This window comes from Vombatus ursinus, unplaced genomic scaffold (assembly GCF_900497805.2).
Source record: "Vombatus ursinus unplaced genomic scaffold, bare-nosed wombat genome assembly UNPS02014793.1, whole genome shotgun sequence".
In the NCBI taxonomy this organism is placed as follows: Eukaryota; Metazoa; Chordata; class Mammalia; order Diprotodontia; family Vombatidae; genus Vombatus; species Vombatus ursinus.
Genome location: NW_020954571.1, coordinates 11,586,879 through 11,607,471, shown reverse-complemented (window position 1 = coordinate 11,607,471; position 20,593 = coordinate 11,586,879). Strand labels below are relative to the sequence as shown.

The 20,593-nt window shown below is 49.2% G+C and overlaps 1 protein-coding gene across 1 annotated transcript in view; it reads left to right on the top strand.

The window, feature by feature from the left end:
• DNM1 (dynamin 1) overlaps positions 1–19,776 on the top strand; it is a 64,575-nt gene extending 44,799 nt beyond the window's left edge. The window contains 9 exon segments of the mRNA XM_027869423.1: positions 1,364–1,477; positions 6,966–7,075; positions 7,458–7,569; positions 8,624–8,635; positions 9,083–9,253; positions 12,843–13,084; positions 13,373–13,483; positions 13,485–13,589; positions 18,434–19,776. Of these exon segments, the coding sequence (XP_027725224.1) occupies positions 1,364–1,477; positions 6,966–7,075; positions 7,458–7,569; positions 8,624–8,635; positions 9,083–9,253; positions 12,843–13,084; positions 13,373–13,483; positions 13,485–13,589; positions 18,434–18,503 (1,047 nt within the window). The 3' untranslated portion in view covers positions 18,504–19,776.
• The last annotated feature ends 817 nt before the right edge of the window (positions 19,777–20,593 follow it).

Genomic DNA, 20,593 nt, shown 5'->3' with positions numbered 1-20,593 from the left:
GTGCCTAAGTGAATATTTATCACAATATATTCTCAGTATTCAACCCTCAGTGCTCAACAGTTGACTGTAGATCGGGATTGGGGTCGGGGGGAAGGGGAATATATGGGAAAGAAATCAGGTTCCTTGGGGTCCCGGGGCTTGGGCTTTCTTCTTTCTCTCCCATCCACTACCTGACCACCTTCCCCTACCCCCACCCAATGAGTTCTCCTGCTAAAAGAAATTCTGAGGTGAGGTGACTTGGGGACAATCTCTGGCCAAGCCCTTGGCCTTTGTCTCCCCCTTCTCCTTTACCCAATCTTTGGGGAGACCCTGCTTCTGTCTTAGGAAAATAGAATCTTAAGAGTCTGAATGTACCTTTGATATCATCTACTCCAACCTCCTACCCAGTGCAGGAATGCCCTCTACAGTATCCCTGAAAGTTGTCATTCAACCTCTGCTTGAGCACTTCTAGTGACAGGGAGCTCATTACCTCGTGAGGCCAGCCGTCTTTACTTCTGGCCAGCTCTGATGGTTAAAAAACTCTTTATTACAAGTTTAAATATGCTGTCTGTGATTTCTACTTTAATAGTCACCAATCTCTATGAAAATCTTGGATAGTCATGACTTAAACAGCACCTCCTCCCACTGGACTAACCAGTCTTCCAGGAGGGGGGATGGGACAACTCAGGGGCATATTTTGAATTTCATGATTCAGCCTTGACTGAATGAATACCACCTACTATAAGCAAAGCATTGTGAGCTTTCCAGAAGTAAAAATGATGAACCTCTCGGGGAACTTATAGCTTAGAAAGCTATATAAAGAAAGATCACCTGAATCACTAATAGTACAGTGTTTGGCAAATGTACTCTGGAGGTTGTGGGTCCCCTCTCCCTGGAGGTTGTTAATGATGGTTCTCTGAGGGATGACATATGGATTAGACTAGATGGTGGTGGAGGCCCCTTCCATGGCTGAGATCTAGTACCAGAGAGGGACAAAGGCCCCCTCCCTTGAGAACTGGTGGAAGGGAGAGAGAAAATCCAATTGTGGGAATCAAGGAAGGTTTCATGACAAATGTGGCCTTGGAGCTGGATTTTGGAGAACTAAGTTCAACCAGAAGACACCTCAAAGGCCATATAGTCCATATGTCATTCTGCAGATGAGCAGATAGTGTCCCAAAGAGATTAATGACTTGTAGTCGTTTATTCACACAAGTGGTAAGCTGCAGGGCATGCATTTGAGCTCTGTTAGTTTCTCCTGACTTGTGTTTACGGCTCTAGCTCCCTTTGCTCTCCCTCTCTGAGAATCTCGACAGGGAGAGAATGAGTTCCCCCTCTCTCCTTCCTTCCCCCATTGATCCAATTCTACTCCCTGGGATACCCACAGGTGATCCGGAAGGGCTGGCTGACCATCAACAACATTGGCATCATGAAGGGAGGCTCCAAGGAGTATTGGTTTGTGTTGACAGCTGAAAACCTGTCCTGGTATAAGGATGATGAGGTGAGTACCCACCAGAGGGGGCCTGGAGACTGTCTACCCAAAGGGGCAGGACACAGGATGTATTCCCTACATGCCCACAGCCTCACTCCACCCTTTAGGAAGGGCCATACTTAGAATCATGGAATCTTAGAGTCAGACTAGAGATTGTCTACTCTAAACCAGGGCTTCTTCAACTTTTTCCACTCTCGACCCCTTCAGCACTTCTTGAACTGTAGGGTCGCAGTATATGGGGTGGAGACCCACAGTTTAAGAAGCGCTGGTCTAAATCACCTGGGATGCCACCCAGCCCCTTGGCAGTGCCCAGTGGGCTTCCCATCTGATGAATCTTGAGTGGATATAAATCTTGGGGGTGCCAATAGAAAGACCCACCCTTACAGGTCTAGGTGGTTAGCCGGGGCCCAGAGTCCAGACCATACACTATTAACTTGGGCTATGGGGGAGAGCAGAGTGGCAAGAAGGAATTGGTTTCTCTCCAGGGCAAACCTCCCTTCTATATATCCCCAAAACCCCTAGGGGAAGGATTGAGGGGCAGGGCCTAGAAAGAGAACATAGAGAACTCCAGCAAACCTTGGAAACATGAAAACACTGACAAAACACTTGGAAACATGTAGTGAGGCCTGAGGCTGTGTGTGCCAGATGGGGGGAGAATGAAAACCATTGGAGATGGGCTAGTCAGGGAAGGCTTCATGGAGGAGGGGGGGAGCGGTTTCAGCTGGGCTTTAAAGCATTCAAGTTAGCAGAGAAGGAACAGGCAGAAGAGGGCGTTCTCTGTTGCAGGAGGCTGAAGGGGCCACTGGAGATAGTTGGTGGAGAGGGATTGCTATGCCACTCTTCGCCCCAAGCCCAGCTGCCTTCCTGTTTTCCCAGCTTCAGGGCGTTCCTCTTTTGTGGCCCCATAGGCCCATGACACATATGAGCCCAGCACCCTTGTTAACCCCTTCCCCCCAGCCCCCTCCCACACCCAGTGGTCAAGCATCTCCACAAGGCTCCACCTCCTCCACTTTGGAAGGTGGGAGTTGTCAGATTTCCCCAATGGCCCCTATACAAGCCCCCCCCCCCCCTCAAGGCACCAGACCTCTCCCCCATATCTCCTACATCCCTGCTTTTGCATTTGGGCTCCTTTAAGAGCCTGGCTGCTTGGCTCTAACATCTGGATTCCAGAGGTGACCGGGAGGAGTCCCGAGAATGGGGGAAGGGGGGGAAAACTCGTGGTAATGAACTTCAGCTGGCAAAGAAGTGGGGAGGAGTTTGGATGAGGGGAAGGAATGGGTCTTTTTCATCATGTGGGGAACTAGGGGGAAGATGGGGTGTTTGGGGAAGAAATCTCTCAACAAGAGATGGAAGAAAAAGAGGAATTTTAGATTTCTGATTCCCTTAAATTCTCTTCATTGGTTTCTGTCTTCTTTGACCCTCTATCCTGAGTCTACTCATTCTAGGATATGCTATTTTCCTATTTCTTCCTCTGGGGTGGGGCAATAGTAACTGCAGTCACCCCAGGGAGGCGTCCCAACTCCCCTCCTTATGGGGTCAGACTAGAGGGGGTGTCTGGGCCATTTTCCCTAGCCAGGGCCTCTCCCTCAGGTTCAGAACCCCCTTTAAAAAATGGATGGAGACAGAAACAATATAGTCAGACTGAGCTGGTGGGGAGAGGGGGGTGGTATGTGCGTATGTCTTTCCTCAGGTCTTGCCATTAGAGAAAACACCCCTGTTAGACCCTTGCTGTTTCAGAGTATGGGTGGGGAAGGGGTGCTGTGGGCTGGAAGGAGTCAGCCTTCATTATACCAACAGCACCTCATGATTCTGGGCCACACAAGCATGTGTATGTGAGTGTGTAGATGAACCTGTGGGACAGTCAAACATCCCAAACCCAACGCCCTGCCCACCTCCCCCCTCGAACCCCCCCCAAGATTATGTTGGACTGGGAAGGGTATGATGAAAGCTTGAGTGTGACTATATGGCACATGATTGGATAACTTTGTGTGTGTATGTGTGTGCGTGCACATGTGTACACACTTGAGAGGAATAGAAAATGGGATTGTGTATTTGGGGAATGCTTCAGTGGGTACGTTTAGGGGGTGAGTACATTTTGGAGAATTCTGTGTGTAATGGGTGTATGTCTGATCAATGAGTGTATTTCTGTGTTGAAGGCTTGTGTGTGTGTGTGCATGTGCACATGCACATGAGTATGTATGTATGTATGGGTGTATGTATTTGGAGTCATAAGTGTTTTAAGTCTAGTGTGTATGTTTTGGGGAGGTGAGTATGCTAACATGCTCATAACTGTATGTTTGAGAGTATGAATGTATGTTTGGGGGAATATAACTGTGTTTTGAGGGGCATGAGTGTGTGGGATGTGAATATGTTTGGCGATCAGAATGTGTTGAGACTGCTGATGGTGTGTGTACTGTGTTGTGTTGGAGTATTTGTGTGTGTTTGGGATGAATGATTGGGAATATTTGGCAGTGTAAGTGTATGCTTGGGGGAGGGTGTGAGTATGTATTTGTGAGTGACTGAGAGACCATTGGGGTCCAGTTGGGGGTTCATTCTTACCCCCACCCCCCACCCCGGGTTCCATGGGCAGCACCTTCTACTCTGTCCTGAGAAAGTTATGGGGGGGGGCAGGAAAGGAGTAAAAGGGAGAGAAACTGTCTCAGAATGAGGTAGTCCTGTAACCATCAGCAATCTACCACAAACCTATCCCTTTCTCAGAGACCTTAAGGACTCTTTTGGAATCTAGAAGCAGGCTCTTCAACTCCCCACCTCCACAGCCACCCCAAGCTCCAGGGCATGACCACTGCGCTCCATCATTTGCCTTCTGGCTCTTTCCCATGCATGTCCCCTTCCCTCCTCTAGTGGCTTCTCCCATGGGCAGCTCAGCTCCATGCAAAGCAGAACTCTTACCCTCCCTGACCACCCCCCCCAATGCCTCCCCCTTCTTCCCCCCACCCCCTCTCTGATCCAGGAGTGAAGGGAGAAGAGAAGAGGTAGGGAGTCTCAGGTATCTGGAGAAGAGGTGGGAGGGTGATTCTGGCTCCGATCCTCTCCCATGCTGTGCCGCACAATGCCACCTCCATGCCCGCGGGCCCGACACCGTGTGTAGCCCAGCCCAGCCTAACCAATGTGCAGACTACTGTACAATATTGGAGTCCTGAACAGATAGTCTAAACACTGGGTAGACGGAGTGGAGTCTGTGTCCTTCTGTCCTGCTGTAGCATCCGGCCAGGGTGGCGGCGGGCAGGCGACCGGAGTCCCCCTGTGTCCCTCCTCTCTAGCTCCCGCTACTACAGCGGCGGACACACTCTGCTACTGCCGCTGCTGCCACTGCTGCTGCCGAGTCTGTCCAGTTCTCCTCTGGAGTGCGGACGCCCCCTGAAACCAGGTCTCTGTGATTTGAGCCCCCTCTCTCCCCGCCCCAGCCGCAGGGGCCTCCCGCCCCGTCGTCCCCCCTCCACTCCCAGCTCCCCTTCTGTCTCATTTGACGTGGCAGGGGCGAGCTTCGAGCCTGGGAAGGAGGGGCCTTCGGGAGGGGAGCCCAGGGGCTGGGGAGAACAGGAAGTAAGAAGGGATAAGGTTGCTGGGGGGGGGGGGGGAAGGGGGCGTTTCTGTGCCCTGGGGGCCCAGCCCCGAAAAAGGGGGGGCCCCCGCCGGGCGGCCCCCCCGCCCCCCCCCCCCCCCCGCAATGATTCCAGATGTTCTCTGGGCCATGTGTCCCACTTCCTCTCCCTCCCTTTCTCCCTCCCTCCACCACCTCCTCCTCCTCCTCCATGTCCTCCTCCTCCTCCTCCTCTTTCTCCTCTCCCCCCTTGAAGCCCCACAACTCTCTCCTCTTTGGGGCTGCCCTGCCCAGGATAAAGAGAGCTTTATGTGAAATTGAGGAGGAACTGGTCACTGGGGCCCAGGAGTGAAGGGGGGGAATTGGAACCGGCCAGACAGGGAGAGCTTCCAGTTACCAGTTACCATATCACTGCAGAAGGATGGAGGCAAAGGGGACAGTGATCTCCCCTTCCTACCCACCCCTCCCTGCTGAGGCAAATGAGACTTCTAAAATGTTTTCAGCACCTTCTGAGTAATTGGCCTAGGTCTTCTAAAAGGACCTCCCTCACCTCCTAAAACTTGTTACATACACCAACCCACCCAACAGAGACATGCCAACACACAGGGACCCATATATGTTTCCTCCACCAAATGCCAATACATGTGAATCCATAAATATACCAGCCTGCCCCCATTGATCTGAGCCATACTTGGTACATTTGCCAAGTGGCAGGATGGGGAGGTGGTCTCTGGCTCTATCACCCAGCCAACCAAGTCTCTGTCCCTAGGACTCCATTCCAGATTTCACCATACACATGCATATATATAGGATTCACAGACACAAGACACATAGTTATACCCTAATCCTCATACCCACCATTACAAATTTGCATGCCCACTTGTTTACATCCCTCCCTCCCCTCTACATACACACATTCTTGCACCCTCATACACAGCACACACACACACACACACACACACACATACACACTGACTTAGAGCCTCTTGATTGCTAACACATGGGCTGGGGGTTGAGCCAGCCCTTTGAAGCTGGGGGCCCCCGGGTAGGCTGCTCTCCCCCCCCTTCCTGTCTCAGCACTCAGGAAATGAAGTCAGAGGGCTGATCTAAACCAGGTCCTATAGCCCAGAGCCAGGGATGGAAAGGGGTGAGCTAGAGGGATGGCCACGGGACTAGAGGAAGGGAGGCGGTAAGGGAGTAGAGCCTCAGGAGGACCCTGACCCCTTAGGTAGCCCTTTCTCATTGGAGATGGGATAGATCTTGGAAAGCCAGCAGCTGGCTTCAGGCCACCCTTAGGGAGAGCTGGGTGAGAGTGGCCTCTCTCTGGGCTGCTTATGTGCTTAGCTGGGCTATGGATGCCAACCCTGGCAGCTCCTCATCTCCCGGCCCTAAGGAGGATGGGCTATAGCAGGGGAGTCGCAGACACAGCTTGGCTTCTGGGGCTTTGGGGCTGTGGCCTCTGCCTTCTCCCTGGGAACAAAGAAGCACTGGACACCATTGGAGCTGTTGTGCTGGTTGACTAGAGGAAACCATGTAACCCCAAGTCTCTTTTTTCTCCCCTGGGTTCCTCGGCTCAGAGAATGGCACTGCTAAGGGGCAGAGGGGCATATACAAAATAGGGTGTGAGGACACAGTCTAGGAAGTGGCCTGGGACCACCCCCCACCTCCCATGCCCCCTTCCTCCTCCCTCTCCCAACTTTACTCTTGTGCCCCAGTGGCTCTCCCGAGCTCAACTCAGGTTGGCATTATCTTGGAGAAACTGAGTAGATGGTGCCCTCTGGTGCCCACTTTGGGATATGCAAAAGCTGCCAAAGTGAAATCTGCTTCGAGTTGTCTGGGTCAGGAAAAGGATCCCTCCCTGGGGAGCATTCAGTATGACCCTGGGCTTAACCCTCTACTATTTTAACCCTCTGCTATCTTCTTCTCCATTTTTAGGAGAAGGAGAAAAAGTATATGCTCCCTGTGGATAACTTGAAACTCCGAGATGTGGAAAAGGGCTTTATGTCCAGCAAGCATATCTTTGCCCTCTTCAACACTGAACAGAGGTATCAAAATGTCATGGCACCTAGAGAGTATCCCTCCAAGTCTTGCCTTCAGGGAGTTTATCACCCCCATAAAACATGTGCATAGATGAATAGAATACAAATCAGAATATGATAAATGCATGGGAGATGCAAAATGCTGTGAAGCACTTTGGAGGAAGCATCATTCTCAGTTTGGTAGGGTGGGAAGGATTGCAGATGGCTTCACAGAGCAGCATGTGCCTTGGGCCTTGAAGGATGCCCAGACACTGTCTTTTCTCTCTTGGATAGGACAGAGGATAAGTGGGAACCTGAAGAGAAAACTGAGGCTGAGAGCCAGAATGCCTGGGTCTCTTCTACTCATTACCTACCTGGGGTGGGGTGGGGGTGGGGTGTCGTTCCACAGGAATGTCTACAAGGATTACCGACAGCTGGAGCTGGCCTGTGAAACTCAGGAGGAGGTGGACAGTTGGAAGGCATCTTTCCTGAGGGCTGGGGTATACCCAGAACGGGTTGGGGTGAGTCCAGGCTTCGTGGGCAGAAAAGAAGAGAGTTAGGGCCCTGCCTCCCTGATTTAGCCTGCGAGGGCCCCTGGTTATGGTATCCTGTTGTAGTAGATGCGAAAGCTTATCTGTGAGGTGTCTCTTAGCCCTTCTCCTTTGGGTCAGAACCCTCTTCAATGTCCTGAGAGTCCCTGCTTGCCCAAAGAATCTGATATCAAGAGATACCCCCCCTGCCTTTTCCCCTCCTGTCCCCTTTTTGCTTACTGCCCAAGGCCTAGGGCCTCCACGGTGACAGAGCTACCCCTGGTGGCCCCCGAAATCCCAGGGTAGTAGTGGTGGGAGCCAGGGGAAAGGGCAGGAGTTAAGTAGTCTATTCTTCTGCGGAGAAAAAGAGAATTCCTATCTTTCTATAACCCTTCCCCTTCCCTGACTTCTGTTTTTTGTTACACCTCCTTTTTTGTCACAGACAGGGCAGTTTTCTATGTTTCTTCTAATCTGGAAGTAACTTCACATGATTCCCCAGCAACAGATATCCCTTTCTAATGATTTTTGATATTTTCTCCCATGAACTATTATTTCTAGCATTTTCTCAGGCATCTACTATTATTTCTAGCATTTTCTTAAGGTCCCTCTCCCAGGCCCACTCCCCTTTCCCCTCAAGGAGCCTCCCATCCTTTCCTTTAGACCAAGAGTTCTTAGCCTTTTTTGTTTGTTTGTTTCATGGACCCCACTGGCAGTCTGGTGTAACCCAGACTTCTCAGAATAATGTTTTTAAATCATTGAAGAAAATGCTAAATTTTAATTTGAGGTTTAGTAAAAATAAAGATGTGTGGGTTTTTTTTTTCCCAATCCAAATTCCTAGACCTCCATGAGCTCTCTCCACAGATGCCGGGAAGGGCCATGGAGCCCAAGTTAAGAACCTCGTTAGACCTTTAGCATAGATTATTGCCATTCTCCTTGCCTGGGCCTCTGAATCTCTCTCCCTTTGCTGTTTCTTTGTTCCTGCTCACTCTGTGTGATGATATTGTGGTCACCTGGGCTTTGGCATTGCTTCCCGATGGTCCCACAGGACAAGGAGAAAGTAAGTACCTCCATTCAACAAATAGCGATTTATTGTTATATGTCAATAGGTACAAAACTCTGCTAGGCTGCCAGGGGCTGGGTGCGGGTGGGATACAGAAGTCTTACAAGACAGGGTCCTTACCCCCAAGGAGTTAATGATTTGGCAAGAGTGATGAGAAATGTATTGGGATAAGTATGATAAAAATTAGAATATAAATTCATAAAAGGATTACAAAGGGCTATGAGGTCAGATGAAGGGGAAAGTAAGGAAGCACTTCCTGAGAGAGATGGAATTTAACCTGAGCCTTGAAGTTTGCCCAGATTCTATCCTCCCTCTTGCTAAGGGAATGAGAAGGGGCTGAATGATAAGTATAACCTCAACTTCTCCAAAGTGAGCCAGAGGGCAGTACCAGAGTGAGGGACAGAGGTCGTTCTGGTATGATGTATTTTCCCCGTCCTTCCCCAGGCCAGCGAGACAGAAGAGAATGGCTCAGACAACTTCATGCACTCGATGGACCCCCAGTTGGAAAGGCAGGTGGAGACCATCCGCAACCTGGTGGATTCCTACATGGCCATTGTGAACAAGACCATCCGTGACCTCATGCCCAAAACTATCATGCACCTCATGATAAACAACGTAAGTCAGTTAAAGTACCGGAGCTCTAGTTTTTTTTTTTTTCCTTTCTAAAAGTTTTATTTTATTTTCGTTAACAAAAATCTATCTTCTTTCCCTCCCATCTCCTCCCCCATTGAAAAAAGAAGAAAAAGATACATAGTCAAGCAACATAGTTAAGTAACAAATATGTATAGTCAAGCAAAACAAATTCCCACATTGACCATGTCCAAAAAGCATGACTCATTCTACAAAATGTTTCACTCTACATCCTAAATCCAGCATCATCTTCTGATGGAGATGTCAGGAGGTGGTTAACATGTTTCTTCATCAGACTTTCAGAGTCATGGTTAGTCATTTGCCTTGACCATGGTTCTTAACATTTTCAGAGTTGTTTGCCTTTATAATGTTCTTTTATTGTATAAATTGTAGTCCTGGTTCTGTTCATTTCACTATGCAACAATTCAAGTCTTCCAGGCTTTAGTATTTCATTACATTCACATACCATAATCTGTTTAGCCATTCCATGATCAATAATCCCTTTCATTTCCAGTTCTTTGCCACCACATAGTTGTTATAAATAATTTTCTACATATGAGTAGAATTTTCCTTCGTCAGGTCATGTCTTATTAGGTATCATGTAGATGCAAAATTTTTGTAACCTGCAGTTATATGTTGCCTAATTTCTACCATTTCCTTGTGAAGCATAATCTGCATTGATCAATAAATCTGAGTTCCTTAAGAACAATCTATCTATAATTTCTGTGGTAATGACCTGTTTCTGAATTATCATAATGAACCCTTCTATTTCTATAAATAAGTTCACATGGCTTGGTCATTTCTTTGGTCCTTCTTTGTTGACATTTGGTTGTTTGAATTCATGTGGATGTTGCCCATGGAGGGTCCTTTGACTCTACTCTTGGATCTTAGCTATTTCATATGCTATATTCAGATGAAAACTATTTTCAGTTGTATTAGACAAAAACATGTTATATACCTATTTTCAGCCATTCCTACTGCTTGGTGAAATAATATCTTGTTCCAAAAGTATTTCTATAAATTTTTAACTTGTTTACCATGTGCCCTGAGAATGTCTATCCATATTCTTTCTTTTTGATGAGGCAGTGTTCATCTTTTTATAGCTGCCTTAGGGTGACATGACTTGTATTTCATTAATGTTATATAGGGTTTTGTTGGGATACTTTCCAAATCTTATGGCCTATTTTAAAGCTCTGAAAGAGTATATGAAAGTTAATATTGCATAGGTATTGTTTTAAACATGTTCTTCACATTGAATTTTGATTTCAGGATGCCAGTAAGACTCTTGACACATAGCTACAACTTCTCCTTGATAGCTTTATGCTAGCTGTGTCTCACCTTGTAGGTGCAGCAGGTGCTCCTTGGAGGGTAGAATCTATGCCGTGGGCTGGGCCATCGCCACTTGTCCTGACTTTTGTCTTGCCACTGGACTTCAATGACTCTTGACTATCTGCTAGTTTTTGAGAGCGCAGGGTCATCTCCACACCATGATGAAGCTTTCTAGGAGGAGTTACAGAATAACCAGATCAAATCCCACTCTACCCCACCCCCTCCCAGCCCCACATTCCTCCCTAGGGCTCTAGTTTAAGGAGGGCTTTGTTGTTGAGTCATATCAGTCATATCTGACTCTTTTTTTTTTTTTGGTGAGGCAGTTGGGGTTAAGTGACTTACCCAGAGTCACATAGTGAGTGTTATGTTTCTGAGGTCAGATTTGAACTCAGGTCCTCCTGAATCCAGGGCTGGTGCTCTATCCACTGTACCACCTAGCCGCCCCTCATATCTGACTCTTCATGACTCTATTTGGGATTTTCTTGGCAAGGATACTGGAGTGATTTGCTATCTCCTTCTCCAGCTCATTTTACAGATGGGGAAACTGAGACAAACAGGGTTAAGTGACTCATTCGGAGTCACACAGCTAATAAGGGTCTGAGGTTTGAACTCAAGAAGATGTCATCCTGATTCCAAGCTCATTCTTTAAGAGCTTATATACCAAAGGAGGAGATAATACATATAAAAATATATAAATACACGTAAAATATATGCAACGTAAATATACAGTTTATACAGAGAATATATATTTCAAAGCACTTCAAACCTCACCTCAGACACTTACTAGTTGTGTGATCCTGAGCCAGTCACTTAACCCTGTTTGCCTCAGTTTCCTCATCTGTAAAATAAGCTGGAGAAAGAAATGGCAAAGCACTCCAGTGTCTTTGCCAAGGTCATGAAGAGTTGGACATGACTGAAATGACTGAAGAATGATAGCACACGTATGTATGCTGAGCTTGCGGCCAGGCTCCAGATTTTCTCCCTGGTCAAGGAAATATTCTTGTCCTGGCACCCATAAGAGAAGATTCTGATGAGCTAGGTCACCAAATTATTTGCAAGCACCCAACCATTTGTGTCACATCCTCTGAGACTCATTGTCTCTTAATGGTGTTCCCGTAGATGTGTAGACCTATGTTTCTGTGGAATGGTTTCTCATACCTCTCTAGCTTCACTAAAATCCCTATTTCAAAATACTTTCTGTACATCTTTTAGAGCTGGGCTTATCTTTCAGTGTTTCTCAGCTTTGCTTTAGGACAAGGGTCAGCAAACTATGGTCTGTGGTCAAATCCTGCCCATCCCATTTTTGTATAGCCCTTGAGCCAAGAATGGTTCTTACACTCTTTCTTGCTTTAGGACATCCCCACTTATCTGGGGATGTGGGTACATCCAGGAATTCCAACTCTATTTTTTCATAACAGCCCTCAACATATCTATGCTTCAGCTAGCTCTGTCTTCCCAGAGTTGCCTTTAACCCATTCACATCATGAACACATACACATACACACACACACACACACACATACATCCGTGACCTCTTACTCCCAGCCTTCTTCTTCCTTTCACCTTCCCCCCACCCTCCTCTTTGGAAAGACTCAAGTCTGTTTGATGAGAGAGATGTGGTCTCTAACCCATTCTGGATGTTAGTTTTCCCATCCATAAATGGAGATGATTGTACCAGTGATTACCATCCCTACCACCTCTAACTTTCATGTTTTAACATTTCTCAGCTCTGACATTCTTTTATATATACTGTATTCTCAGGTTCCTTCCTAACATTCTGTGTTCTGTGAACCTCTGAAAATGTTTTGCCAAGTTGGTAGAGTTATTAAAGCTAGAATAATAATAGCTAACAAGTATTATACTTTGAAGCTTGCAAGGTGCTTTACATATGTTAATTGATTCTCATAACAACCCTGTGAGGTGCTATTAATATCACCGTTTTTGAGATGCAACTGAGACGAGTTAAGTGGCTTTCCCAGGGTCACACTTCTAATAAGTATCTGAAGCAGGATTTGAATTCAGGTCTCCTTGATTCTATCCACCTAGTTGCCTTACGGGGGGCCTTACTGACCATCTTCCTTTTACTGATGAGGAAACAGAATCAGAGGGAGAAGTGATTTGTCCAAGGATTGCTCAGGCCTAGTAGCACATCAGGTGGTATCTGAGGGACAGGCTGGACTGGCTTTTGGCAAGCCCCAAAGCCCTGCCCCTTCCTAGGTCTTTGTGTGCACCTCTTTGCTCTCAGACCAAGGACTTCATCCACTCGGAGCTACTGGCCAATTTGTACTCGTGCGGGGACCAGAACACGCTGATGGAGGAGTCTGCGGAGCAAGCCCAGCGGAGAGATGAGATGCTGCGCATGTACCACGCCCTGAAAGAGGCCCTGGGCATCATCGGAGACATCAACACCACCACCATCAGCACGCCCATGCCCCCGCCTGTGGACGACTCCTGGCTGCAGGTGCAGAGTGTACCGGCCGGACGCAGGTACCAGGGGCGGGTCCAGCCGCCCCCTAACCCCGACGACCCCGGGGCAGGAGGGAGGCGGGCTTCGGGGGCTCCCTGCTGGAGCTAGGGGGGACTGACTCGCGGGGCACCTGGGATGCGGACTGGAGCTTGCTCAAAGAAGGCGGGATGGGGAGGAGCAAGCAGACGGGTGGGAGGGGGTAGTAGGCGGGGCTCGCAGACCACTGGCAAGGAAGGGCACCACCGGTCCGGGCTCTGGGGGTGCAGTCATTCACCTTCCCGTTCCTTCTCTCTGTGCGTCCCCCGCAGGTCGCCCACGTCCAGCCCCACCCCACAAAGGCGAGCCCCCGCCGTGCCCCCAGCCCGGCCCGGCTCCCGGGGCCCTGCTCCTGGGCCTCCGCCTGCTGGGTCCGCCCTGGGGGGGGGCGCCCCCCGTGCCCTCCCGGCCAGGGGCTTCCCCTGACCCCTTCGGACCACCCCCTCAGGTGCCGTCAAGGCCCAACCGCGCCCCCCCGGGGGTTCCCAGGTGAGCGGGGGGAGGCTGGTCTAGGGGAGGTAACTGCCTTGGGGTCCCCACCTTTCTGGGTTCAGGACAGTGAGGGCAGAGTACCATTTCTGAGACTTTGCAGAGGTCTGCTGGGCAGTGTTCCTGATGCACGGGGAGCCCTTTGCACCCCGGGCAGCAGCTCCACCCCCAGACGACAGGGAAGGGTTGGGCCTCCAGGGTTGGAAGCAGCTGGGCCTGTGCCCCTCCTACACCTGCAGGGCCTGAGGAAGGCAGTAGAGTTCTCCAGTGGGCAGGAAGGAACTGCCCAGGAATCCTGGGTCCGACGGGTTGGGAGGGCAGGGGTGTAGCTAGAGGAGGAAAGCTGCTAGCCTCCTGAGGACTACGAGGTGGCTTTCAATCTACTATAATCATTTTTAACCCCTAATAGAAGGGCCTTGAAGGTGGGGGACGGGTGTTGCCTGCCTGGCAAGGGTTCAGTTAGGGTTGTTCTATGCCTTCATCCAGTAGAAGCAGCCTGAGGGCCACCAGGCCTTGTAATAACTCAGTGGGCTGTGGATCTGGGGTCTTGGGTGCATGGCACTTCCTCACCTACCTTCACTCATCTCTGCCTTCCTCCTCTTGCCTAGTTCCTCTGTCTTTTCTCTGCAAGCTGATCTCATTCCTTTCTCTCCTCCCCTCTGCCACTCTTCTTTATACCCTGGTCACAGGGCAACTGTGCCCATCCACATCCCTCAGTGGATGAGGGGGGACACTGGGAGCTGGGCACCCCTAGGGCTGCCTTGTGCTTCCTGCCTTGGATCAGAGGTGCTAGGGCTGTGTTCATTACAGACCTCTGAGGTACCCTGAAAAGCTTCTGCCTCCTCCCCTTGTATAGAATGAGTGACTTCAGTCTGAAGTCAGGACTGGTGAGGGAAAGCTTCAGCATCCTCTACCAGGAAGGAAGCAGCATCACTACTGATGTTTCCCCTCCTGCAACACCCCTTGCCCCATTTCCCTAGTGTCTTTGAGTCTTATCAGCTGCTCCCATGGCCACTTCTGTTCAAATACCTGGCCTGCCTTTCGGGCCCCCTAGAGCAAAGGCCATGGCTGTGTGCAGTGGGGGAAGGTATATGGTGCCTGTGTGGGTGTGCACACGTATGAGTGTACGAGAGGATGTCAAGAGTGCGTTTTCATATGGAAGACTGGGAAACAGGATGCCTGGGTTGTCCTTCTGCTAACAGGCCTTTGAGCATCCTGACAACACTTTTTCCTTACCCCTACCCTAGCATGTCCTATACATAGGGAAAGAGGTTCCAAATCCTCTATTACATCTTCCTATCTCAGACCTCTTTTTCCTAAGGTAGGTCCTCCTGAAATCTAACTTTAGTCTGATTTCTTTTGGTTCTGTTCACCATAAGGAACCAAAATTAGATCAGCATCATCAAGTCATAGTTTGGAAGGCTGGATGGAGAACAGTAGCCTGTCTGTGCCCCACCAGGAGCTCAGGAGCTAATAATTATTATCCAATAATAATAATTATTAGCACAGAGCTAATAATAACTGTTAGGCAACTTTAATGATTATCTAGCCCAACCCCCTTATTTTATAGATGAGGAAAATTGAGGCCAAGAGAAGTGAAAGGACTGGCCCACAGTCACACAGCTATTAAGTGATGGGGATGGAATTCAAATCCAGGTCTCCTGACTCCAAATCTAAGTACTTTTCCTCCTTTTCCATGCTGCCCAGTAGAAATCAGATTTTTGCCTTGGGGTTAAAAAAAAACCAAAAAGATTAACTTCTTTCTTTGGCCCAGGAAGAACAAAGGACAGGTAGGCTGGAACTGCTGGGAGTCCAGGGAGTCTGAAAGGGCTGCAGACCAGGCCTCAGGGCAGTGTGGTGAGCTAGGATTGGTTGTTGTTCCCCTAGGTGCTATAGTGAATACACAATGCCTACTGTGACCACAGCCCTATACTTTTAGAGTCCCTGCTCTCAATAGTTCACAATGTGGCTAAGACATGTTTAACAATTAGAGGTCAATTAAGAGCTAAACAGTGTGGTCCAGACTAGATGTACTATGGGAATTCAGAGAAAGGAGAGATTTGAGGAGGATGGAGGGGTCTTCAAAGAGGTAGAATTTGAACTGGACCTTGAAGGATTATGAGGGAGGAGGAGGGGGAATGGAATAAAGAGGAGCAGAACAATAACTAGGGTAAGGCTGTTAGAGCTTTGTCCTCATTAATTAAAAAGTAAAATTTAATTCCAAAAAAATGCAAAAAAAATTTTTAAGTCACTTAGAGGGCACCAACAGCCCTGTCCTGGACATGTATTTCTTCTTCTGTTCACCTGCAGTGGACAGTCCTTCAGTAGTATAGAAAATCCTTAGTGCCCTGGAGCTCTTCTCCCCCTTAGAAGCTGCACCTTGCCCCCGCCCCCAACTTCCAACCTATCAAAAGCCAGATCTTCAGTATTATAGAAACTTAATGTTCTAGGGACAAGCTTCCTCTCTAGGGCTGCATGCCATGTACAAAAAATTGATAGGGCTCTAAGAATGAGGCTGGGGAAGGCCTGCTTGGACAGAGATACTGAGGCAGAAATAGAAGGGTATGTGTGGAGGGCAGAAAACTAGCCTCTCCAGAGCAGAGAGTGCATGTAGGGGAGGAGCTGGGTGCCAGTCTGAGGAGTGTGAATTTACAAAAGGCCACTATTTTAGGATCTGGAGCAGGAATGTTTCCCGTTGTCCTCTGGGAGGGTACATCTTCATACAGAGGACATGGGGCCATGCAGTTGTTTAGCCAGATGTGGCACCCCAGGAGAGGCCCCTTTCGGAGGTCTGAACCTATATCTTGGCAGCCTCTGGCTGGGGAGCCTGGAGCTGGACATCGTTTCTGATGGGAGAGCAGCACCCCTACCCATGCCCTGAATTGCTCCAACAGGGCTTCCTAGATCGAGTAGGCACCAGGGAGCAAAGAGTGGTTATTGGGAGTCCTGTGACAGATCAGGTCCTGGGGAATGTGGGTTAGGGTGCGTGTCCCTCTGTGAGCACACCTGGGGAGCATTTGCACATGCCTCTGTGTGCCTGCTGCTCCTGAAAGGGCAAGCTTCTCTGTCGTGAGTAGGCCCACACGTGTGCTCCTATATATCTGCTGAGTGGATGCATGTCTGGGTCCCCTGCTGCACGCGAAGGCTAGTGAGAGCAAAGTAAGGGGTTGGGTGGGGGGAAAAGGAAGAGTACCTGGCGTTCCTGTGGGCATTTATGTCAGTGTGCATGCGAAGCTGTGGGCCTCAGTGCATGTGTGTGCACGTGTGTTACGCACGCACGCGCGTGTGCGTGTGTCTCCCCCCTGCCAACAGCCCAGCCTGGCCCCTTGCATTGATCAATGTGAACTGCCCTGTTGATTTCGTGTTGTCTTTCAGAATCACTATCAGTGACCCCTGAGGACTCCCGCCACGGTAGGTGCTGGTCTCCCCAGCCTGTGCTGCATGAATCAGTGTGTCCCATCCCCTGCCCCCTGACTCTGGCCAGCTCCCTGCCTTGGGAGGGGGCAGCCACAGAGGGCCAGGCAGAGGGCGTGGAAGCCAGGCTCCCAGCTCCAAACAGATGTCCTACCCAGTCCCTCCTCCAGCTCCAGATCTCTTCTTTCTACCCTCTTGGCCCTCTCTGGGCACTACCTCATCACCTCTGACTCATTCTCACCTTTCTCAGCTGTTTGCCCACTTTCTGGGTTTCAAAGCTTGGGTGCCATGCCCAGGAAAGGTAGGGCAGGCAGGTTAGTTGAGACAAATGGGGGCCTCTGGGAAGCTGTCAAGGCTAGCATAAGGTCTGTGCTTAAGGATTCCTCCTGTAGGGTCTTTCCGGTGTCAGAGGCCAAAGTGTTGGAAGAGTGTGGTGGGGGTGTAACCCCAGTTGGCTGAGAGGTCGTTTGAGTTTGGGTTTCTAGGAAAGCTTGACTCTTTTGGGTTTGGCTCTGAGATGGAATCATACCTCTCCACCCCCATTCTAGTACCCTTAGATATAGAATAGCAAAGTACCTGAGAGCCTGTGATCTGGGCTCTAGGATATAATACTCTTGGTTCCCACTGGTGTTAAGCATCTGAGCAGTGACTCAGGGAGGCAGCAGCAACCCCCAGGTGGTGATTAAAAGGCCATGAGATTGATACAGAAGCACTACTAGTAGCCCAATTGTCCCAGTCCCATTTTGGAAAGCTCCTGGTCCCTTGGAGACTGCCTTCGGGATTCACTTTAAAGCTAAGATCACTTGGACAAACATGCTAGGGTGATGCCCATGGTGAGTCGCTATAGGCTCTGCACTCCCCTGCTGGTTTACCCTCTCTTGTGGACACCATGCTGGTCTGTTAGTTGTACCATCTGTATTCTCCAACCTTGACCCTGAACAAGACGATTATATCGGAGACCCCTATATTCTCTCTGTTACTAGAGACTTGTAGAATTTCTCATGCCCTTGATCCAGTTCATTTGGACTTATTGTTGTGTGCTGCTCCAGGGGGGTCTCCACTTGCCGACTGGTACCTCTTCTGCCAGTGCCTGGGTGGGCATATGGCATCAAATCAAGGGCAGCTTTCTTAGCCCTGGTGTGGTATTGTGTCTAACCCAGGGACAAACACATCCTCTCAGGTTGCCAGAGGGCAATCAAATCTTTGCCTGGGTATCCTGTGGGATAACCGGCAGTTGGAGAAAGAGGGAGCAGCAGTAGCCTAAGCTCGTGGTCTCTGCTTAATGACCTAGTGAGGGAATTTTCCTGCCTGCCTCCAGTAGAAGTCCTAACTTGGGCTTCTTGCCCAGCCTAAAATGGAGCAGCTCAGAGCACCAGTAACTTCTATATATTTATGCCCCACTGACTCTTAACTCTGCTTCTCCCCAGCAGGAAGGGCCCGGCCTCACCTACGCGACCTGCTGTCCCCCGACCAGCTGAGCCTCCCCTCTTAGACTTATAACTTTGAGGCCTGTTGGCCACTGGCACCCATTGCATGATCACATTGAGGGAGAAACCTTTAGGTTCTCTGACCCTACCAAGGAGGCTGTCATTCATTGCCTGAGGAGACAGATGCATCCTCAGCCACCTGCCCCATGGAGCCTCACCTTTAGATTTAACTCTCTTCACCCAGCGTTTTCCAAGTTTTCCAAGCTTTGAATCCACATTTCCAGCTGGATGCTTGCTGGGTGGGGTAGAAACCACGGAGAGATGGATGGCAGGGGCCCTCTGGGCTCCTTCAGGGCAAGCATGGTTAGGTCTGGGCTTGGGGGGGATGCAGGAGGCAGAGCATGTGATTAGCAGCTTCTGATGTGGTATTCTGGATGCAGTGAGTGTGAGTGGAGAGTGTATGTATGTGTGGGGAAATGTTGGCTCTTTGGTGGGGAGGGTGGAACCCAACTAGCCTCTTCTCCCATGTCCCTGCCAAAGCCCAGATTCTTTCTGCTCATTCTGGGTGCTCCAACCTTCCCTTTCCATTCCAGTGCTTCCTCTCCTTTCTCCATGCAATCCGGTTTCCTTTCTGTCCTATTCAACTGCTACAAATGGTGGGGTGGGAGGGGTTTGGTCATATCTATGGTTTTCCTGCCTTATCAGTTTTCTTCCCCTCCTTTTTTTCCCTCCTCTTTTCTCTTCAACTGCCAGCCGAGCGGGTCAGGCAAGTCCATCCCGTCCTGAGAGTCCTAGACCCCCCTTCGACCTATAACCAGCTCCCTACTCCTCGGTGACACCCTGTCCCCAACCCTCTTACTGCTGTTCTGTGACTGATGGTGGCTACCCTCCCAAACTTCATGATTTGGTCTGTCATAGTTGTGAGCTGACATATCCAGGTGTGACATTAATGAAAACCTGTGCTCAGAAAATGCTCCCTCTGTGGTATCTCTCCCGCCGAGAACTTCTATAAATATCTAGAAATACACACATACATATATATAATATATATATATATATAGGAACACAACCTTGCTCAGGTTGGAAGTCAGACCATCTGCTGTCCTTGTGGTTTTGTTGCCCAAGTATAAGGGGATGTTGTTGCTCTGGATTCCCTCCCCCAAAAGTGTTCCATCTGCCTGGGTGTTCTTTGAGCCTCACTGTCTCACTCGTGCCTGGGACAGCAGGACACTCCCCCTTCCTGTGGATGTGTGGGTACTGTACCAGTGACTGCTACAGTTCTGTCACTTCTATCTGTTGCGCTGTCTCTTGGCTGAGAATAAAACTCATTTCTGTATGACACCAAACGTGCCTTGGTTGGGCTGCTGTATCTCTCGACTAGAGGGCTTGGGGGAGTGAGGTCTACACAGCAGCTCCCAGGGTAAAAAGGAAAAAAAGAAGGTAGCACCAGGTGCTGACTTGGGAAAGGGACTGGCCTCTTGTCTTCTCATCCAGCACCTGGGAACCCTTGTAATTGTTGTGTTCCAAAACAGCAGGTTCATCTGCCAAGGAATGAATGAGAAATTCTTCCAACCTAGACTTGAAAGAGGAGTCCTTGGCTCTGTGCTTTTTTGGAGAACCATGGACTAGCATGATATAGCTGTAGCACCATAAAACAATGAGTAGAAGAAGCCTTTGGCCTGGAGTCAGAAGGCTTGGTTTCTGGCCCTGTCACTGATTTATTGTGGGACTCGGGATGAGTCCCTTTCCCCTTCTATAAAATGATGGGGATTGGGCTTGAGAATTTCTGAAGTCCCTTCTAACTCCAACATTTCCCAATTGAAGGCCTTTTCTGGTCCAGGGGTTTCAAGCTGGACCTCTGGCAAGAATGGACTCATCCTGTAGGAAAGGCACGTGCAGTACATTTCATAAGAATGTGCACCCACGAAAATTTTTTTTAAGGTTTACAGAATGGAATGAATCCAATCACAAAAGACAATTTAATTTGTCCAACTAAGGAAACAGAAACTTAATTGTAAAAATGAACTAAATTGTACTTAAGAAAACAAATTTAAAGAGTGACACAATCAATACCACTTTTTTGGGGAGACATTAAGGTGTGCTTCAGGTACATGCTGTATCCATGTCTGTCTTTAACTCATATGGCAATAGACCTACCATGCT